This window comes from Haemaphysalis longicornis, unplaced genomic scaffold (genome assembly GCF_048455015.1).
Source record: "Haemaphysalis longicornis isolate Haplotype H1 unplaced genomic scaffold, Haemaphysalis longicornis Haplotype H1 scaffold_1, whole genome shotgun sequence".
Classification (NCBI taxonomy): Eukaryota; Metazoa; Arthropoda; class Arachnida; order Ixodida; family Ixodidae; genus Haemaphysalis; species Haemaphysalis longicornis.
This window is the reverse complement of record NW_027526203.1, coordinates 282,933,797-282,949,875: the sequence shown is the minus strand read 5'-3', so window position 1 is coordinate 282,949,875 and position 16,079 is coordinate 282,933,797. Positions and strand designations below refer to the sequence as shown.

The 16,079-nt window shown below is 44.0% G+C and overlaps 1 protein-coding gene across 5 annotated transcripts in view; it reads left to right on the top strand.

Annotated features, from left to right (window-relative positions):
* LOC144146939 (solute carrier family 66 member 2) overlaps nucleotides 1-14,211 on the top strand; it is a 30,576-nt gene extending 16,365 nt beyond the window's left edge. For all 5 annotated transcript variants that reach the window (XM_077678939.1, XM_077678905.1, XM_077678922.1 and 2 more), the window contains 2 exons: nucleotides 9,487-9,703; nucleotides 12,541-14,211. In XM_077678939.1, the coding sequence (XP_077535065.1) occupies nucleotides 9,487-9,703; nucleotides 12,541-12,739 (416 nt within the window). In that variant the 3' untranslated portion in view covers nucleotides 12,740-14,211. The remainder of the gene's footprint in view (nucleotides 1-9,486; nucleotides 9,704-12,540) is intronic.
* The last annotated feature ends 1,868 nt before the right edge of the window (nucleotides 14,212-16,079 follow it).

Sequence of the window (16,079 nt, the reverse complement as noted above, 5' to 3'; positions counted from 1 at the left end):
TGATGGTGGTAGGATGTCCTTTATGATGATGATAGTGGCGCTGATAGTGCATGAGGTTGCTGGTCGGCCCTCTTGATTCCCTCCAGCTCCTCGTGTCCTGGAGTCCAGATAATCCGGTGGAACTGATTCGGTGTTCTTGGCTCTAGTTTTTTTTAAGGCATTTGTGAATTCTTCCATTTATGATATTCTGCATAGCCTTTTTGGAATCTGTGACTATTTGGAGGCTTTCATTGTTGTGCTGCCCATACCTTATTGCCAGGAGGAGAGCACCAGTTTCAGCTTCATCGGCAGTGCTGTGTTTTAGTGTTAGGCAATCTTTGGTGGCTCCTTCGTGATTGAGTATAATGAGGGAGGCATTGTTCCAATTATAGGAAGCAGCGTCAGTGTATATGACATTTTTTTTGTTTCCGGCGTTTCCATAAGACGGCTACTCGTGCTCTTCTTCTTTCTTTGTGCAGGTAGGGGTCCATGTTTCGAGGGGTGGGGGAAGGGGGGGGGGTCACTTTCTGTTTTGTTTGTACGTCTCTGCTCAGGTCCGCTTTGTCAATAATCAAGTGTACATCACAAAAGCTGGCAAGGCTATCCTGCAGCTAGTAGAAATTGGCACCACGAAAAAACAAGAGCTCACCAGCACTCGTCAAGTGCCGGCAAGGAGAAGTTACAAAGGATGCACTATGCCATTGTGACTTGATGCACCTGCTCAAAGTTTCAAATTTGGTGAGCTAAAGCTGGGATACGTGAGCACGTATTGCTGCAAGAAGTGCACAGAGATGGCATCCCGTACTTTAAGGGGGGAGGTGGAAAGTAACAGGACTTTTTTTTATTTACGGGCTAAATCTAATCAAATTAGGAGCATTTATGCAACTAATCATCCAAAAAAAACTGAATATGGTTACAGGATATCTTCTAAAGTTTTTCAGTTACAAGACTAATTAATTGAAAGCTGCATTAAGTGTAATTAACTAATTAAGCAAGACTTCAATAAGATTTTTATGTCAGTGTGATCAGGACGGTTTATTTTGTGCCGAGAAGCTATAAGATTGTTGTTTATTTCCATTGGGTATCCAGAAAGATAGAAAAGTATCACTTTCGTTGTGACATGAAACTATTTCCGGTTTTAAAAGGGAGGTGAAACTGTTTTGTTATTATTTTTATACCTTTTTTTTGTGCCGAGAAGCTATAAGATCGTTGTTTGATATCCTCTAGGTATAAAAATAATAATAGTAATAATAGTTTAAGCTTCCTTTCAAAACCAGAAATATTTTCATGTCACAATGAAAGTGAAGCTTCTCCCTTTCTGGATACCCAAACGAAATAAAACAACAATCTTACAGCTTCTCGGCACAAAGAAGACCTTCCTGATCACACTGACAGATATCTTGTTGAGTTCTTGCCTAATCAGTTAATTAATCTTGGGTTGACATTGTGAAGGTAATTAGTCGCGTAACTCAAAAAGAATAGATGATAGTTTTAAACTGATTTCAGTTTTGTTATTAGGTTACTTAACTACATAGATGTTCCTAATTTGATCAGATTTGGTCCATAAATGAAAATAGTTTTACTTGCCGCGTCCCCCTTCAACAAAAAGCCCACGCAAATGTACAGCTGCCGAATTTTTTAATAATATCGTGAGAGCGTCGACCGGCGTGTAGGTCAGCACCTTATCACTGCAGAAATCAGCGAAACGAGCGAGAGTACGTCGCATCTACACAACCATCCCACCAGTGCGACCATCGTCCGCTAGCTGTTTGTGCAACCATGACGCAACCCTTTCTCCTTTCGATCAGCCGGCTATCTTCATTGCTGGGTAATGACAGCAATTTCGCGTGGGCCTTGTACATCACAAAGTGGCTGATAACCAGCGGAAAGGGGTTGTGTCGTGGTTGCGGGAACAGCCTAACAGACGACGGTCTCACTGGCGGGTTAGTTCTGAGCATGCGAACTGCGCGAACTACTCTCGCTTGTTTCGCTGCTATCTACCATGATAAAATGCTGAACCAGTCGCGAATTGATGTTTCCGCTATATTATTAAATAATTATAGGGATCTGTACAGTAGCCGGAACATCCAGGAGAATGCCGAACGAGAAAGTAGTTCAGAGGAGATAGACATCCCACCAGTAACGACAGAAAAAGTGAGGAAGGCTTTGAATGAAATGAAAGGGGGTAAAGCACCTGGTGAGGATCAGATAACAGCAGACCTCTTGAAGGATGGCGGGGAAATTGTACTTGAAAAACTGGCAAACCTGTATACGCAATGCCTAATGACAGCAAATGTTCCGGAATCTTGGAAGAACGCGAACATCATCCTAATCCATAAGAAAGGTGACATGAAGGACTTGAAAAATTACAGGCCGATCAGCTTACTGTCAGTCGTCTACAAGGTACTTACCAAGGTAATTGCTAACAGAATTTCTGCAACCTTAGATTTCAGTCAACCTAAAGAACAAGCAGGGTTCCGTAAAGTCTATTCAACAATGGACCATATTCACACAATCAATCAGGTGATAGAGAAGTGCGCTGAGTATAATGAACACCTATACCAAATAGCCTTCATAGATTATGAGAAAGCATTTGACTTGGTCGAAACCTCAACAGTTATTCAGGCATTACGGAACCAGGGTGTAGAAGAGCATTATGTAAAAATACTTGAGGATATCTACAATGGGTCCACAGCTACCATCATCCTCCGTAAGAAGAGCAGTAAAATACCTATAAGGAAGGGCGTCAGACAGGGAGACACAATCTCTCCAACGTTATTCACAGCATGTTTACAAGAAATATTCAGAACATTGGATGGATTGGGAACAGGTGGGAGTAAGGGTTAATGGAGAATACCTCAGTAATCTCAGATTTGCTGATGACGTTGTCTTGCTAAGTAACTCGGGGGACGAATTGCAAAGCATGCTCACTGCACTGGACAAACAGACTAGAACCGTGGGCCTGAAAATTGATATGCAGAAAACCAAAATAATGATCAACAACCTCGGGACAGCACACCGGTTTTTGAGATAGATGGTGAGGCAGTGGAAGTGGTTAGCGAATATATATCTACTTAAAACAAGTTGTGACCCTAGATCCCAACCATATGAAGCAGAGATAATTCGAAGGATAAGAATGGGGTGGGGTGCATATGGCAGACATTCTCAGATAATGAATAGCAGCCTACCATTGTCGCTGAAGAAGAAAGTGTATGACAGCTGCATCTTATCGGTACTCACCTACGGGGCAGAAACCTGGAGGCTCACTAAAAGGGTTCAACTTAAATTGAGAACAACTCAGCGTGCAATGGAGCGGAAAATGATAGGTGTAACATTAAGGGACAAGAAGAGAGCGGAGTGGGTCAGGGAACAAACACGTATTAAGGACATATTAGTAGAGATTAAGAAGAAGAAATGGACGTGGGCAGGGCATGTAATGCGAAGGCAAGATAACCGTTGGTCATTAAGGGTAACAGAGTGGATCCCTAGAGAAGGCAAGCGGTGCTGGGTGCGGCAGAAAGTTAGATGGGCAGATGAGATCAAGAAGTTTGCGGGGATAAATTGGTCGCAGTTAGCACAGGACCGGGGTAATTGGAGATTAATGGGAGAGGCCCTTGCCCTGCAGTGGGCGTAGATAGGCTGATGATGATGATTAAAAAATTAGGTGGCTGTACTTGCCGGCCTTTCCTCACCGTCTCGAACTCTGGCATTGTCCCCGTGCAGCCATGAGCTGTGTGTCACTGGCATAGTTTGGCTCGTAAGTGGTACTTTGTTGATGATGAAGATGTTTCTAGTGAAGGCAGGCTGTTGAAAAATTTACGTGGCCTGTTGTGATCAATACGATCGTGTTGCACTTGAAGGTGTTGCTTAAAAATATATCTTGTGAGCTCTAATTACATTATCTTGTCCGTGCCGGATGAACCCATAAGGAACACATAGTAGCCAGCGGTCAAGATGCCCTTGAGCTTTATAGGTGTAGAATTCATGTGACACCACCTGGACAGCATGCTTGCAAGCAACCATAGCATCACGGAACTTGTGACGGCATGGCAAATTCTGACTGTCAGATAGCACAATAATGGCCTGATTCAATTGAGAGTAAGGGAAAAAAAGGGGGGGAGGGGGGAGAAGGCATGCAAAACGAGGGGTGGCACTCTCAAGTGAAAGGGCAGGGGCAGTTGCAATCTCTTGACAAGGCTGTCAATGATCGTGGTGAGATGACAGGGAGGGGAGAGCACACAAAGGAAGAAAGCCACCACTGAGAGTGCGAGAAAAGGGTTAAAATAGTCCTATTTTTTTAAAAAGCATACAACTGAAAGTGTTGAAACATCCCACAAGCACATAAATTGTGCCTTGGCCTGCCTTAGTATTTGAAGCCAATGTTGCAGCTTAAGCGCACCTGTCATGTCTCCATGTCCGAGAATACTACGTCTAGGCCTGTAATGGAGCTGTGCCAGCCAGCATCTGAAGTATTTTGTGTCTAAATGTATTGTTACTTGTATAAGAAAAAAAAAAAAAGAGAGAAGGCTTCACGAATTGCGAGCCCCACAGTTTACGTTTTCTAGGGGTGGGCGATGACTCGGTGGTTTTTACGATCAATATTTGGGAGGAGGGGGGGGGGGGGGGGGGGGAAGCAGTGGTGGCTTGGTATATTACAGTGTATATATTTTTACCTTGATAAAATCCTCAAATGTAAATGTATAAGCACCTATCCAGGGCCTTCATGCGCAACTTATACAAGCTGCTCGAAGGTGCACCAAGTGGTTTCATCCTAGGACAGGTCTGCTGGGTGTACAGCCTCACAAATACAACAGCCTCATTGTCACTATCAATTGGGAAATTTGGTCAGTGTGCCTTTCATTCTGTAGTGTCTGTTGTGAACCTTTGCCAGCACTGTCGGCCCGTTTGTCTTCGTTTGATTGCAGCAGTCATTAGTAGCGTCCCTTAGCTCCCCAGCCATGGCTGCTTCACTGCACTGATGCCATACCTAATTACTTCAACACCTGCTAGGATGCCATTTTGCCCTCTTACTACTGCTCACTCAAACATTCTGAGAGTGCTCGTTACAAGGGGTAATGTGGCAATTACAACTGCATTTTTATTTTGGGGTACCAAATGGGGCCTAACATATTCAGCACAAGTGCAATTGACCCTGAAAACTTGAAAACAGGTTCGATGTGCGGGTATTTTTTGTAATTGTTGAGTTATGATGCAACTGTGCTAATACATCTGTGCCATGGCAACTAAACTTGTTGAGGGTTTATTTCTTCAAATTTGGTTCCACCATATTTGCTAAAGTATATTGAATGCAACAAGCTGTTTGGTTTTTTTATAGCATCAGTAGCTATCAAAAAGTGACGAAACATTTGCTCATTTTCTCACATGTCACAAAATGTGTGCACTCTGAAAAGTCTGTTTATGCATGTTTCTTTAATTTTTTTATGGCTACCAAAGTTGTGAAGTTTAAACTAGCAGGTTTAAGAAAAATACACCTCTTTTAATAATGATACTGAAGAAATTCATCTCCAATTGTCTGTAATTATGAAGGGAATTAAATAGTAGAAAGTATTCATAATTCGGAAATTGTAAAAGGTACTCAAAAAATTCCCGCGCCTTCCCGCGAGGGGAACACGAGTAAATGCAGAGCATTGGGGCCTCAGTACTGGTTGAAGGCAGTGTTGCTTCCATCGCTTCTTCCGTGATGCTGGAGCAGCAGACACGAGTAAACGTGGGAGCGAGCGTCAACCAAGGAAGGAAGGAGCAACGCAGTGACTGAAGCACGAGCGACCGCTAGCCGCTTTGTATTTGCAGCGCGCGCAGTACAGGGAGAGCAGTACGGGGGGGAGAGCGCGCATGCGCAAGCAGCGCGCGGCCTTCCACGCCCCACTGCGCTGCTATCACACACCAGTTACGCCGAGACCGCGACAGAGCGAACGGGCAGACTACAGTGAAACCTCGATATATCGAACAGAGCGGTGCCCGCGAAATAGTTCGATATAACCAGAATTCGATATATATAATCACGTAGAAAACGCGTCATAAACTGGTGCAAATCAATAAATGAACGAATTGTGCAGTAAATACTCACTTGGTGCTTCAAAGTATTTATTCTTTTGGCTTAAAGTACTGCAGCAGGGTAGCCTGGCGTGTTATACACGACTTCCTCAACGTAGTCCAAACGTTCCACAAGCGACAGGCCGGTGCCTCCTATAGCGCTGCAGTAGCGGTGCGGTAGGGCCTAAACCACTGAAGCCTCGGTCGAAGTCGGGAGCGGGGCACTATCTGCGCTTGCGGGCACAACCTCGGCAGCGTCTTCGTTTGTGCGCTCAGTAGTAACCTCCGCTAGGATCTCCACACCCGTGAACTCCGCCGTTGTTCCGGTGCTGTCGTCACCGCCAACAAAGTCATCAATGCACATGCTTCGTGGCCCAGCACCAACAAAGTGCTCCAGCTGGCCCAGGCTTCTTCAAGCTCGCATTCTTCTTTTGCACCGTCCAATTCTGCTTCGGTGCATGCAACCGATGCGCAGCAGTCGGGAACGCCCATCGCGCCACCGCTACCCTCTAGGGTACTGCGGGATAGCCCGCCGCCTGACAACAGAGCGCGAGCGGTCTGGAGAGACTTGGGGGGCGGAGTTCGATATAGCCATTTCATGTCCGTCCCAGTTCGAAATAAAAAATTAAAAATGCATGTGATTTCCCGCGTGATATAGAAAGTGTTCGATATAGGTAATAATTCGATATACCCGTGTTCAATATATCGAGGTTTGACTGTACGACGCATGCGCGCGCCAGCTGCTGTTGAGAGAGAGGAGGGAAGGAGGAGAGGCGCACCTGCTGCGGACGCGGAGCTGTTGATGCCGACCGACGCAGGAAGAGGCGAGGCTAAGAAATGCTCTGCATTTAAAACAGATGTGTTTGTGCGCAGCACTTTGGTGGCCACTACTGTGGTTTGACATTGGCATCGGCGTCGTAACCGAGCGAACGAAGACAGAAAGAAAACGGCGGAGGAAAGTGTGGCAAAAGTGTGAGGGGGAGGCAGTGAGACATGCTGGGTGGTGGCGACGCGTGTCACGATAATGCCATAGCAGCGCGTGTCGTCGTCCGCTCGACGATGATGTGCGTTAACTTCCTGAGACGCTGTTCGCGCTGCCAACACAGACTTACCATCGCTGCTGTCAAGAGAACCCACGAGTGAGTGCTGCCTCAGCGCACTGCAGCGCTCAGGAGTGAGGGCTGAACAACGAATGAGGCAAACGGTGGGTGTGCTTCGCGTCCTCCTCATTGCGTGGCTCATCTGAACCACGTGACATTTGCATGGGAGGTTCAAACACGATTCACAACAACATGCTTGATGGCGGCGACACGCTGTGAGATAACAGCAGAGTAGCACGCGCTACCGTGCGTTCGCTGATCACGCAATCACTTCCTGAGAGGCAGCAGATATGCGCCGTGACCGAGAAACTGCAGTTCACGCTACGCACAAATTTTGCATTAGGGAGTATAGTAATCAAAAGCCCCCCTTTTTTTTTTTTTTTTTTTTTCACTTTGTCATAGTTAGTCGTATTTATGTACCAGCACCGGGTGGAATTTGGTGCCTGAATAACAATTTGTTTTAATTGCCACATCCCCCCACCTTAAATGTTAACTTTGTTACCAACAGCTAATATTGTATTGCAATCTTAATGCATGGCTCTTCACAATGGCACTGACTAGTGTTGTTGATGTTGAAATAAAGATTTGATTTGATTTGCATGAGAGGGCATTTGAAGACGATGAAAATGAGGTCTTTCAGTGTGCTAACTACAGCCTGCCTCCAAAAATCCCCAAAGCTTGTCTGTATTTCTAAATTATTCAGCGAAGTATGAAATTGTGCAAGCTTTTGATGGTCACATAAAATGCATCTTGCCTGCTTCATTAGTGCATGTAAGAGCAGTTTTTTCTGAGCAATGAGTGCTTGGCCTGCCAGATTAAACCTGTCACCACAATGCCCTTGAAATGAAATTTTATGACATCACTCTCTTTCTCCTAGCTGTATTACCTCTAGGCAGTAATAGCATGTGCGTTAAAAGTGGAGACCATTGTCTTAGTGGGCATGCTAGATGTGTGTGATCTCTGCAGCTATTGAGAGCGTGCTCATGTTCTCCTTTAATGGGGCCGGCAAGACAAAGTAGAAGTTTGGTTCATTGAAAAGGCCAATCTTATCGCAAATGTGCAACAAGTAAGCACAATATTCACCCGTTGCGGTCCGTTGTCGGGCATCTTGACACGACCCGCCGCGGTGGCTCAGTGGCTAAGGCGTTGCGCTGCTGAGCACGAGGTCGCGGGTTCGATTCCCGGCCGCGGCGGTCGCTTTTCTGATGGAGGCGAAAAGCAAAAACGCCCGTGTGTTCGAGATTTCGGCGCACGTTAAAGATCCCCAGGTGGTCAAAATTAATCCGGAGCCCTCCACTACGGCGCGCCTCATCGCCAGCGTTGCGTCGGCGCGTTAAACCCTACAATCAATCAAATCATCTTGACACGGCCGTAGCTGTCTGCTGTTGGGGTTCGCCCGACTTGGGGGTTCGAGGTTAAATTTTGCGATTTTTCTAGCTTTTTTCCTGCAAGTCGGTAAAAGGTCCACATTAAGCAAAACAGATGAAGCAGTGGCAACTCACCAGCTATTTTCTTCACCCTGTCCTTATGTCGTCGCAGGGACTTGTTTGTTCGATTGGTAGTCACTGACCAAAGCCGCTGGCAAGAAACGTAACTGCGCGTTTGTAGTGGCACATCTAGTTTCATTTGATCATACTGCTTGAATGGTAACGTAGAGCTATCACACTGACGGGTCTGTTTGTAGCTATCCTCGATTATGTCATGCGTGGTCTTTCGGGGCTGGAATAGAGTTTATTGAGTTACCGAAAGCCAGTTCTGTCACATTAAACAAAATTGTATTTTGTCTTCCTGGCCCTGTTAAGGTTGGTCGCACAGATTTCTCATCATCAACAGGTTCCCGTCACAAGACTAGGCAAGTTGGAAGTGTGAAAATATCGGTAGCGAGCTAGCAATGAATCTGTAGAATGCTGCCTGTAGAACTCTTCAACTACCTGCTTTCTATTCATGCTGTTGTACCTCTGCATGTATGCTTCAGGCCTGCACACATCGTATTTCCCGGGGCAGTTTTAAGTATAAGCAGGGGCATCATTGTGGGAGCTATGAGCTGTGGGCATGCGAGCTTGTAAATTTTCGCTAGGCGTTCTCGTTTGCTAATCAGAAGGAAAAAAAAAAAAAAAAAAAAACCATTGGCTCAAGGATTTTAAATTAAAAGCTCAACGTGTCTTATTTTTGAATTGTCACCCCCTAGCTGTAGAAATCGGTTTGCTGCAATCAAGGGTGGACTGCCGGCTGTTCTCTGTACTAAAGAGCATGTTCTCTTCACTGGTTACAGGGTCGGGAACTGTGCCTGCTTTCCTGTAGCAGCATTGTGCCTGTGTGTGCAGCTATTGGAGAGTGCATTGCACCCACACAGGGTCCCCCTGGCGGCACTTCTGGGCCTGGACAGACTTCCTGAGCTACGTGGAGTTCATGGCCACCTTTGCACTCAGTTCGGGGGCCCTGCTGTACCTGCTGCTTGACGTGGAACTTGTGGTGGAAGCCCTGGGCTTTGCAGCCCTGCTCACTGAGGCCCTGCTGGGGCTCCCCCAGTTCTGGCGCAATTTTCGCAACCAGTCCACCCATGGCATGAGGTGAGGAGACCACTGGCAAAAACAGCAGTAAAACACAAGCCCCTTATTTCGGGCATTATGGCCTGTAGAATGCTTGTTCATGCATCCAAAAACCGCACAGTGGCTGGAGGCCAGCGTTACACAATGCAATGCGAGTAAAAAATGCAAGGAAACTGCAGTATAATAAATGCTCATAAAAAAAAAGGAAGTTCAGAAAGGTTAGTCTAATTACCATTCAACGCCTTCCTGCCCACGTCTATTCAAATCGATAGTATACTATTGATGCTTTCAAGTTCAACTTTTGACATTTTCCCATTCAAATTTGGCGCTTTCCGAGTGTGCTTTGAGAGCTGGCGCCATCTACCGAGTAGTAAAGACACTTACATCCTGTTTTTTTTCTTTCTTTCTCCTTTTTTTTTTTTTTTTTTTTCTGCGCGTTGCAATTTTTTAAAGCCCCGCCGGTGTCATGATGGGCACTCTGATGATACCGAGATGGTGTTGACATCGTGCGCTACGGCGCCGCGGAAACACCGCATTTTTAGTGATTTGGAACGATTCTACATGCTACTTTGTGAATGACACTAGCAGCACAATGACTCCGAGGACAATTTTCATCATCAGATTTCACCACCAAAAACAACAGTGCGCTAAACCAGCCCAGAACCTGATACCCCTGTTCAACACATGCCCCAGAAAATGCTAAGTATTGAAACTGGGAACTGTGCTATGAACGAAAAAGAGTGGAGCAGAAAACCAATGTTTTCTGCAATGCATGTGTGGCCAACCTGTGTTTCGAGGAACTGCTTTGCACAGTGGCACGAAACCCACAAGTGCTAACATTTTTTTTTTTGTAAGTCCAGAAATTTTACAGTTAGGCATTTGATATTTGCAGGAGTTTTGCGCTGATAGTATAAGTACAAAATCTGTCTTTAATTTTTTGTGTATTTTTTTCTCTGTGGAACAGCACCAACGCTTTTGCTTATTTTTTTGTGTGTTTGTCCCAAAACTTTTCTGTGCAGCTTTTTTTCTGTTTTTCAAATAAACATTTATGCTTGAAACAATCACCACTGCAAAGAAAATTTACTCTTCTACAATTCGGTACTATATGCTTATAGGTTGCATATTTTTTGCGACCAAAAAAAAATTGTTTGCTAGAGTACCCAAAATCTTTGCTTTTCCCGTGGGCAGGAGAGTGTTAAGGTACATGTCTTCCACTCTGTATTGTTGTTATATCTCTGGTAGGGGTGTGTGAATACAGTAAAACCTTGTTACAAGAGACTCTGTTACAAGAGACATTTGAATGAAAACAGTTTGGTTGGTTTTCCTATGTTCACTATGTGAGCAACATCGCATACAAGAGACCTTCGTTACAAGAGACATATTTGATTGATGATTGATTGTAGGGTTTAACGTGCCGACGCAACGCAGGCGATGAGGCACGCCGTAGTGGAGGGCTCCGGATTAATTTTGACCACCTGGGGATCTTTAACGTGCGCCGAAATCTCGTACACACGGGCGTTTTTGCTTTTCGCCTCCATCAGAAAAGCGGCAAGAGACATATTTCCAGGGTCCCTTGAGTGTCTCTTGTAACGAGGTTTTACTGTATTCGAAACTTCCCAATATTGAAGCAAATGAATTGAATAGCACTAGTATTTAAGAACTTTGATTTTTCAAAGTATTTCAGAGTTTGGAAATGCAAATGCACAGTTGTTCCAATGAACTGGGATAAATGAAATTATGCCTGGTTGAAAGTGAGAAATGCCCATCTTAAATACCCTTTTCACTTTGAATGCTTGCAACTGACCGCCACAAACATGCACCGGCTTCCATCAGTACTGACGACAGCATTATGCTCTGTATCAGTCACATCCAGCTCCATGTTAAGAGGTTTATTATACTCCAAGGACGTCGTTACTACGTGGTTAATGACATGAATGTGATCAATTCTTGAGTAGCCTTTCCAAAATCCAGTCTATTTTCTCGATTATGGGAAATTTAGGGTGTCGTTAATGCAGTTACCATTTGTAAACAACTCGTTTACTACAGGAAGTAGGCTGATTGGTCTGTAATTCTTAAGTTCCTTGAGATTGCACTTGTTGGGAATTACGTAGAATTAGGTTGAAATGTTTTCAGGCTAAGTGACAAGTATTTCAAAGGATATTTATAAGCAACATTACTTTATCAATGTTGTCATGAACTCAAGGAAGACTCAAGGTTCTCGTAATTAGAGTAAAGTTCAACCCCTCTATAAGAGAAATGCACTGGGGAGCTGTTTCTGTCTCTTACATGAGAGGTCTTTTATAAGCAGGGTACCATGTTTTTACGTACTGATCTACCCCTAGTTAAATGTATGCACCCCAAGAATAAACTAGGCCCAAAAGAGCGCTACAGCATGTTAGGTGACAGAAAACGTTTAAGACTGTCAGAAGATCTTAAACAGCAGGTACTACTGCTTGCTTTCTTGAAATTGACACAATGCAGAAATTACCCACTCAAGATGGACTTCCATCAAAGTACTAAGCAGGTTTTGCTGCGTCCTTTGAGTTTGTCTATTGATCTGAGAAAATACCTTCCTTATTTTGAAGCCATTAATTATATGAACTTTACCTGTTCATTTCGTTTTCTGTTTTGATCCAGCAAAGCTTCACGAGGGTGAAAATGTTGTTTTCCCTGCATTCGATGCATGTTTCAGCAGCGCCGAGTCTTTCTATGTATTGTGTGCATAGAAGGCTAAAGTACATTCATTTCCTTGCCCTAGACAGATGAGCAGCGCATCACATTGTGCAAGTAAACTCCATGCTTTGCTGTTGTTACCAAACTCGGTGCATATTGCTCCCTTTCTCCTTTGTGTGTTGCAGCAATCAAATGGTGCTCATGTGGACCATGGGCGATGTTTTCAAGACCGCCTACTTCGTTATGCGCTCAGCGCCGGTGCAGTTCTGGGTGTGCGGTGCTCTTCAGGTGACCTTGGACATTGCCATCCTGGTGCAAGTGGGCTGGTACAAGTACAGGCCGGCAGCAGCAAAAGTGCCTAAGCACAGCATCCATACCAGCTGACAGTGGCCGCCAGTGGGATGATGTATACGTCAGCGCTGTTGGGGTAGATTCTGCTGCCGCGGACAGTTTTCTTTCGCTGCCAGATAAATCCGCACAGATGTCTCGTCGGATGCATTGGTATCTGATTTGTAGATAGTCTGCATAATGTATGAGTTTTAGTGTCCTTGGGGTTGAGAACGTGTGATGCAAGCATCTATATTTACTTTCTGGTCACGTACAGTACTGCAAAGTACATTTTGTTATCCCAAACACATATGTACCATGTTCACTTGTTTCAATTTTTTTGCCAAAAGCTGTTGGATGCAGGTTACCTTATATAAGTTGGCATATGTTAAAGGCTGTAGATTGAATACAACAGGGAAAACTCAAAGAACTTGAAGTGTTAAGCTGTAGCTTTTCTTGCAGAAGAATATGCCTGGTTATTTATGAATCCCTATGACGTTTCTTTTGGTCTTTCCTCACAATTATTGAAGCTCAGCATATATGTCTCCCACTTTCAGCTGAGTCGAGGCAGTGTGTGGCCTCATTATAAGGGAAAGGACTTGTAAGCCATAGCAGCTTAAGCATCACCATTACAAAGTGGAATAGAAAGCCTCATACTTTGGATAAAACGGGACATTTGTGAGGTTGTGAGCAGTGTTTGCTCTTTTTGAGCATTTCTGTTTCTGTCAAGCTCAAGTGCCAAAGCTTCAAGTCAGCATGGAGAGTTTCTATTCACAGTCCATGCGATGAAGATTTTGATTCATGCTACGATTTACGAAGTCCAATATAACTTGGTGGTTAATGCTGGCTATGTATCTGTTAATTTGTTATTGGAAGCAACCTACAATGGCTATAACTTGTTCCTTCTACAAGCTTTCTACAAGATGCTGTCTAGGGAACTGTCAAAAAAAAAAAAAAAAAAAGAACAGAGCGTTGTTTTACTTGGGAGTTGCTCTGAACTATTATAACCTGTTACTGCCTGCAATATATTATATTGTAAGCTCATATGATGTCTTTGTGATGCCGACCAACTGCTGCCTTAATTAAACAGCTTGTTTGTTGTATATTACATTCTAAGTTATTTTGAATAGGCTGACTGTACATTGTTTTACGTTTAGACCTAGTTAATAAAAAGACAAAAATAATATCATACTTTGCACAAAGCCTTATCTAGCACTTGCTGTCGTTCAGATCAGACCATACTGTGCCTAATGTTTCTTTGCATATCACTACACACTTATGGATGCTTCACTCTTGACAGGTGCATTAAAGCACTGTCTGAAAGCTGAATAGGCCTGTTAGATGTGTCAAGTTGTTGCAACATCTCTTTTATACTGGTGTATGAATATTCAAAACTTTGAATACTTCATGAATAGAGTTTGCTCTTCGATTCCGTTTACAGTAAAGTTGTACTATTTGAAGTATTCAAAATTTTCCAATATTCGAAATTTATGAATTATAGAGCAATAAAAGTTGGCTTTGCTGCACAACCTGCGAACTTTTAATCTTCACCGTACAGCATGTCCATTTGGGTTGGCCTTGCTGCACGACGCCAAAGATGTGCAAAAAGGCAAACACGTGTAAGCCTTGCACAAAATAAGTGTATAAACTCCGGTGTATGTTAGCTGGAGTGCAACGCTACTTGTGTAAAATTTACAGGCCAGTAAGAAGTCTACTGTCAGTATAGTGGCATGAATGAGAAATCAAGAGTTATTACTTTTTGGTTTGCAGTGAGGTCCTACTGCCCACTAGCATGCCTAGCCTCTTTTCAATGACTGGAGGCGCCAGTCAAATATACTACTTTGTCTATCCGCAGCATGTTGAATGACCCAAATTTCTTGCCCAAGTTTTGTCCTGACTGCCCAAGTTATATATACAGCGAACTCCCGTTAAGACGAACTCGAAGGAACCATGATAATTTGTTAGTCCTATGAGAAGCCCTCCCAAAACAAGAATTGGCAGCACGCCAGGTGCATGCAAATATCCTGCTTCAGGACGGGGAAGGAAGTGGACATACAATGGAGGAAATAGACAAAAAAAAAATCATTTGTTTGAGTGCGCAACTTGATAGAAGATAGTCTTCAAGTGCTCTTGCCTGGTTTTATCCAGTCCAAGCGGTGACGGAGAGTGTACACCCACTAACTCATGAGACAACGCAGCAGAGACAGAGAGGGAACTGCTCGCTTTCTCGGTGGTGACGCAGTGGTACTCATGACGCGAACCGACGCGAACTCACGTGCTCCTGCTGAGAAACGGCGTTGGTCAGGAGAGCTGCTACGTTCGCGAACAGGAAGTCTCCGTCATTTCTTTCTTTTCTTTTTTGCTTTTTTTTTTATCCTCCTAGTTTTACGCCTCTCTCCTCCAGGGCGGAGCGGCCACAAAACGCGCCCTCACTCTCTTCTTTTTTTTCCCTGGACGTTGGTTTCGCGGGTTGAAAGGTGGGAGAGGTGGTAGCTTTATCTGCGTCTTTTTTTGCTTGCTCCCTCCCTTCCTCCTTGACGCGAATTTGCTTCGCGCTGTGATTTTATTTTACTTTTCTTTCCCTCTGATTGCGTGAATGCCCTGCCGCACCCCGCCAAGATTGCCATGTTCACTACCCAGAATCGCCAGCAGTGGTGGTCACCCCGAAAGTTGTTCATCTTAACCGAAGAGTACGTGCAAGGCTGTTTGTCTCAAGTAGATTTTTTTTTTTTTTGCATTGGGCCTATGGAAAATTAAACAGACATTCCCACGTTGTTTGGCATAAGTGAGAATTCATCTTAACCAAGTTCGTCTTAACGGGAGTTGACTGTATTTCTTTGTAGCTATGTTTTAGAAGCCCTATGCACACTAACGCAAAAATTAGTATTTGAAAATGTTTAATTCAATTTGGAACCAGTTTTTACTATTTGTATTTGATTTGGAGTCCCAAAGTTGATATTTTAACGCCTCTACTCTGATTATTATTTTGCAAGACACTGAATACGGCATTTTCAGATTGACAGGTCTTTTCATTACACATGACGTGCAGTGAAAGCACTATGAAGGCCCTGCAGGAAAGTTTTCAGGTGGTTTTAAATAAACTGGGACCATCCACACTTGCAAGTTTCAGCAACTACTTGTGTTAGCAGTGGGGCTCCTGTAAAATGCAGGCTAAACGTGTGCTGTGCTGGGGTGTGAACAAGTTAATTTTGTTTTCCTGGGTTGAGATTGTATAAACAGCTTCAGCCAAGATATCATACCATCATGTCTAAAAGAAAAATTTCCATAAAATGGCAAGCTTGCCCATTTTTAAAGTTTTTTTTTTTTCTTTTGGTGGATGGATGGCAGTTATATCAAAGGTAAAGTGAATTAGACAAGTGACTCAGCAAAAATGACA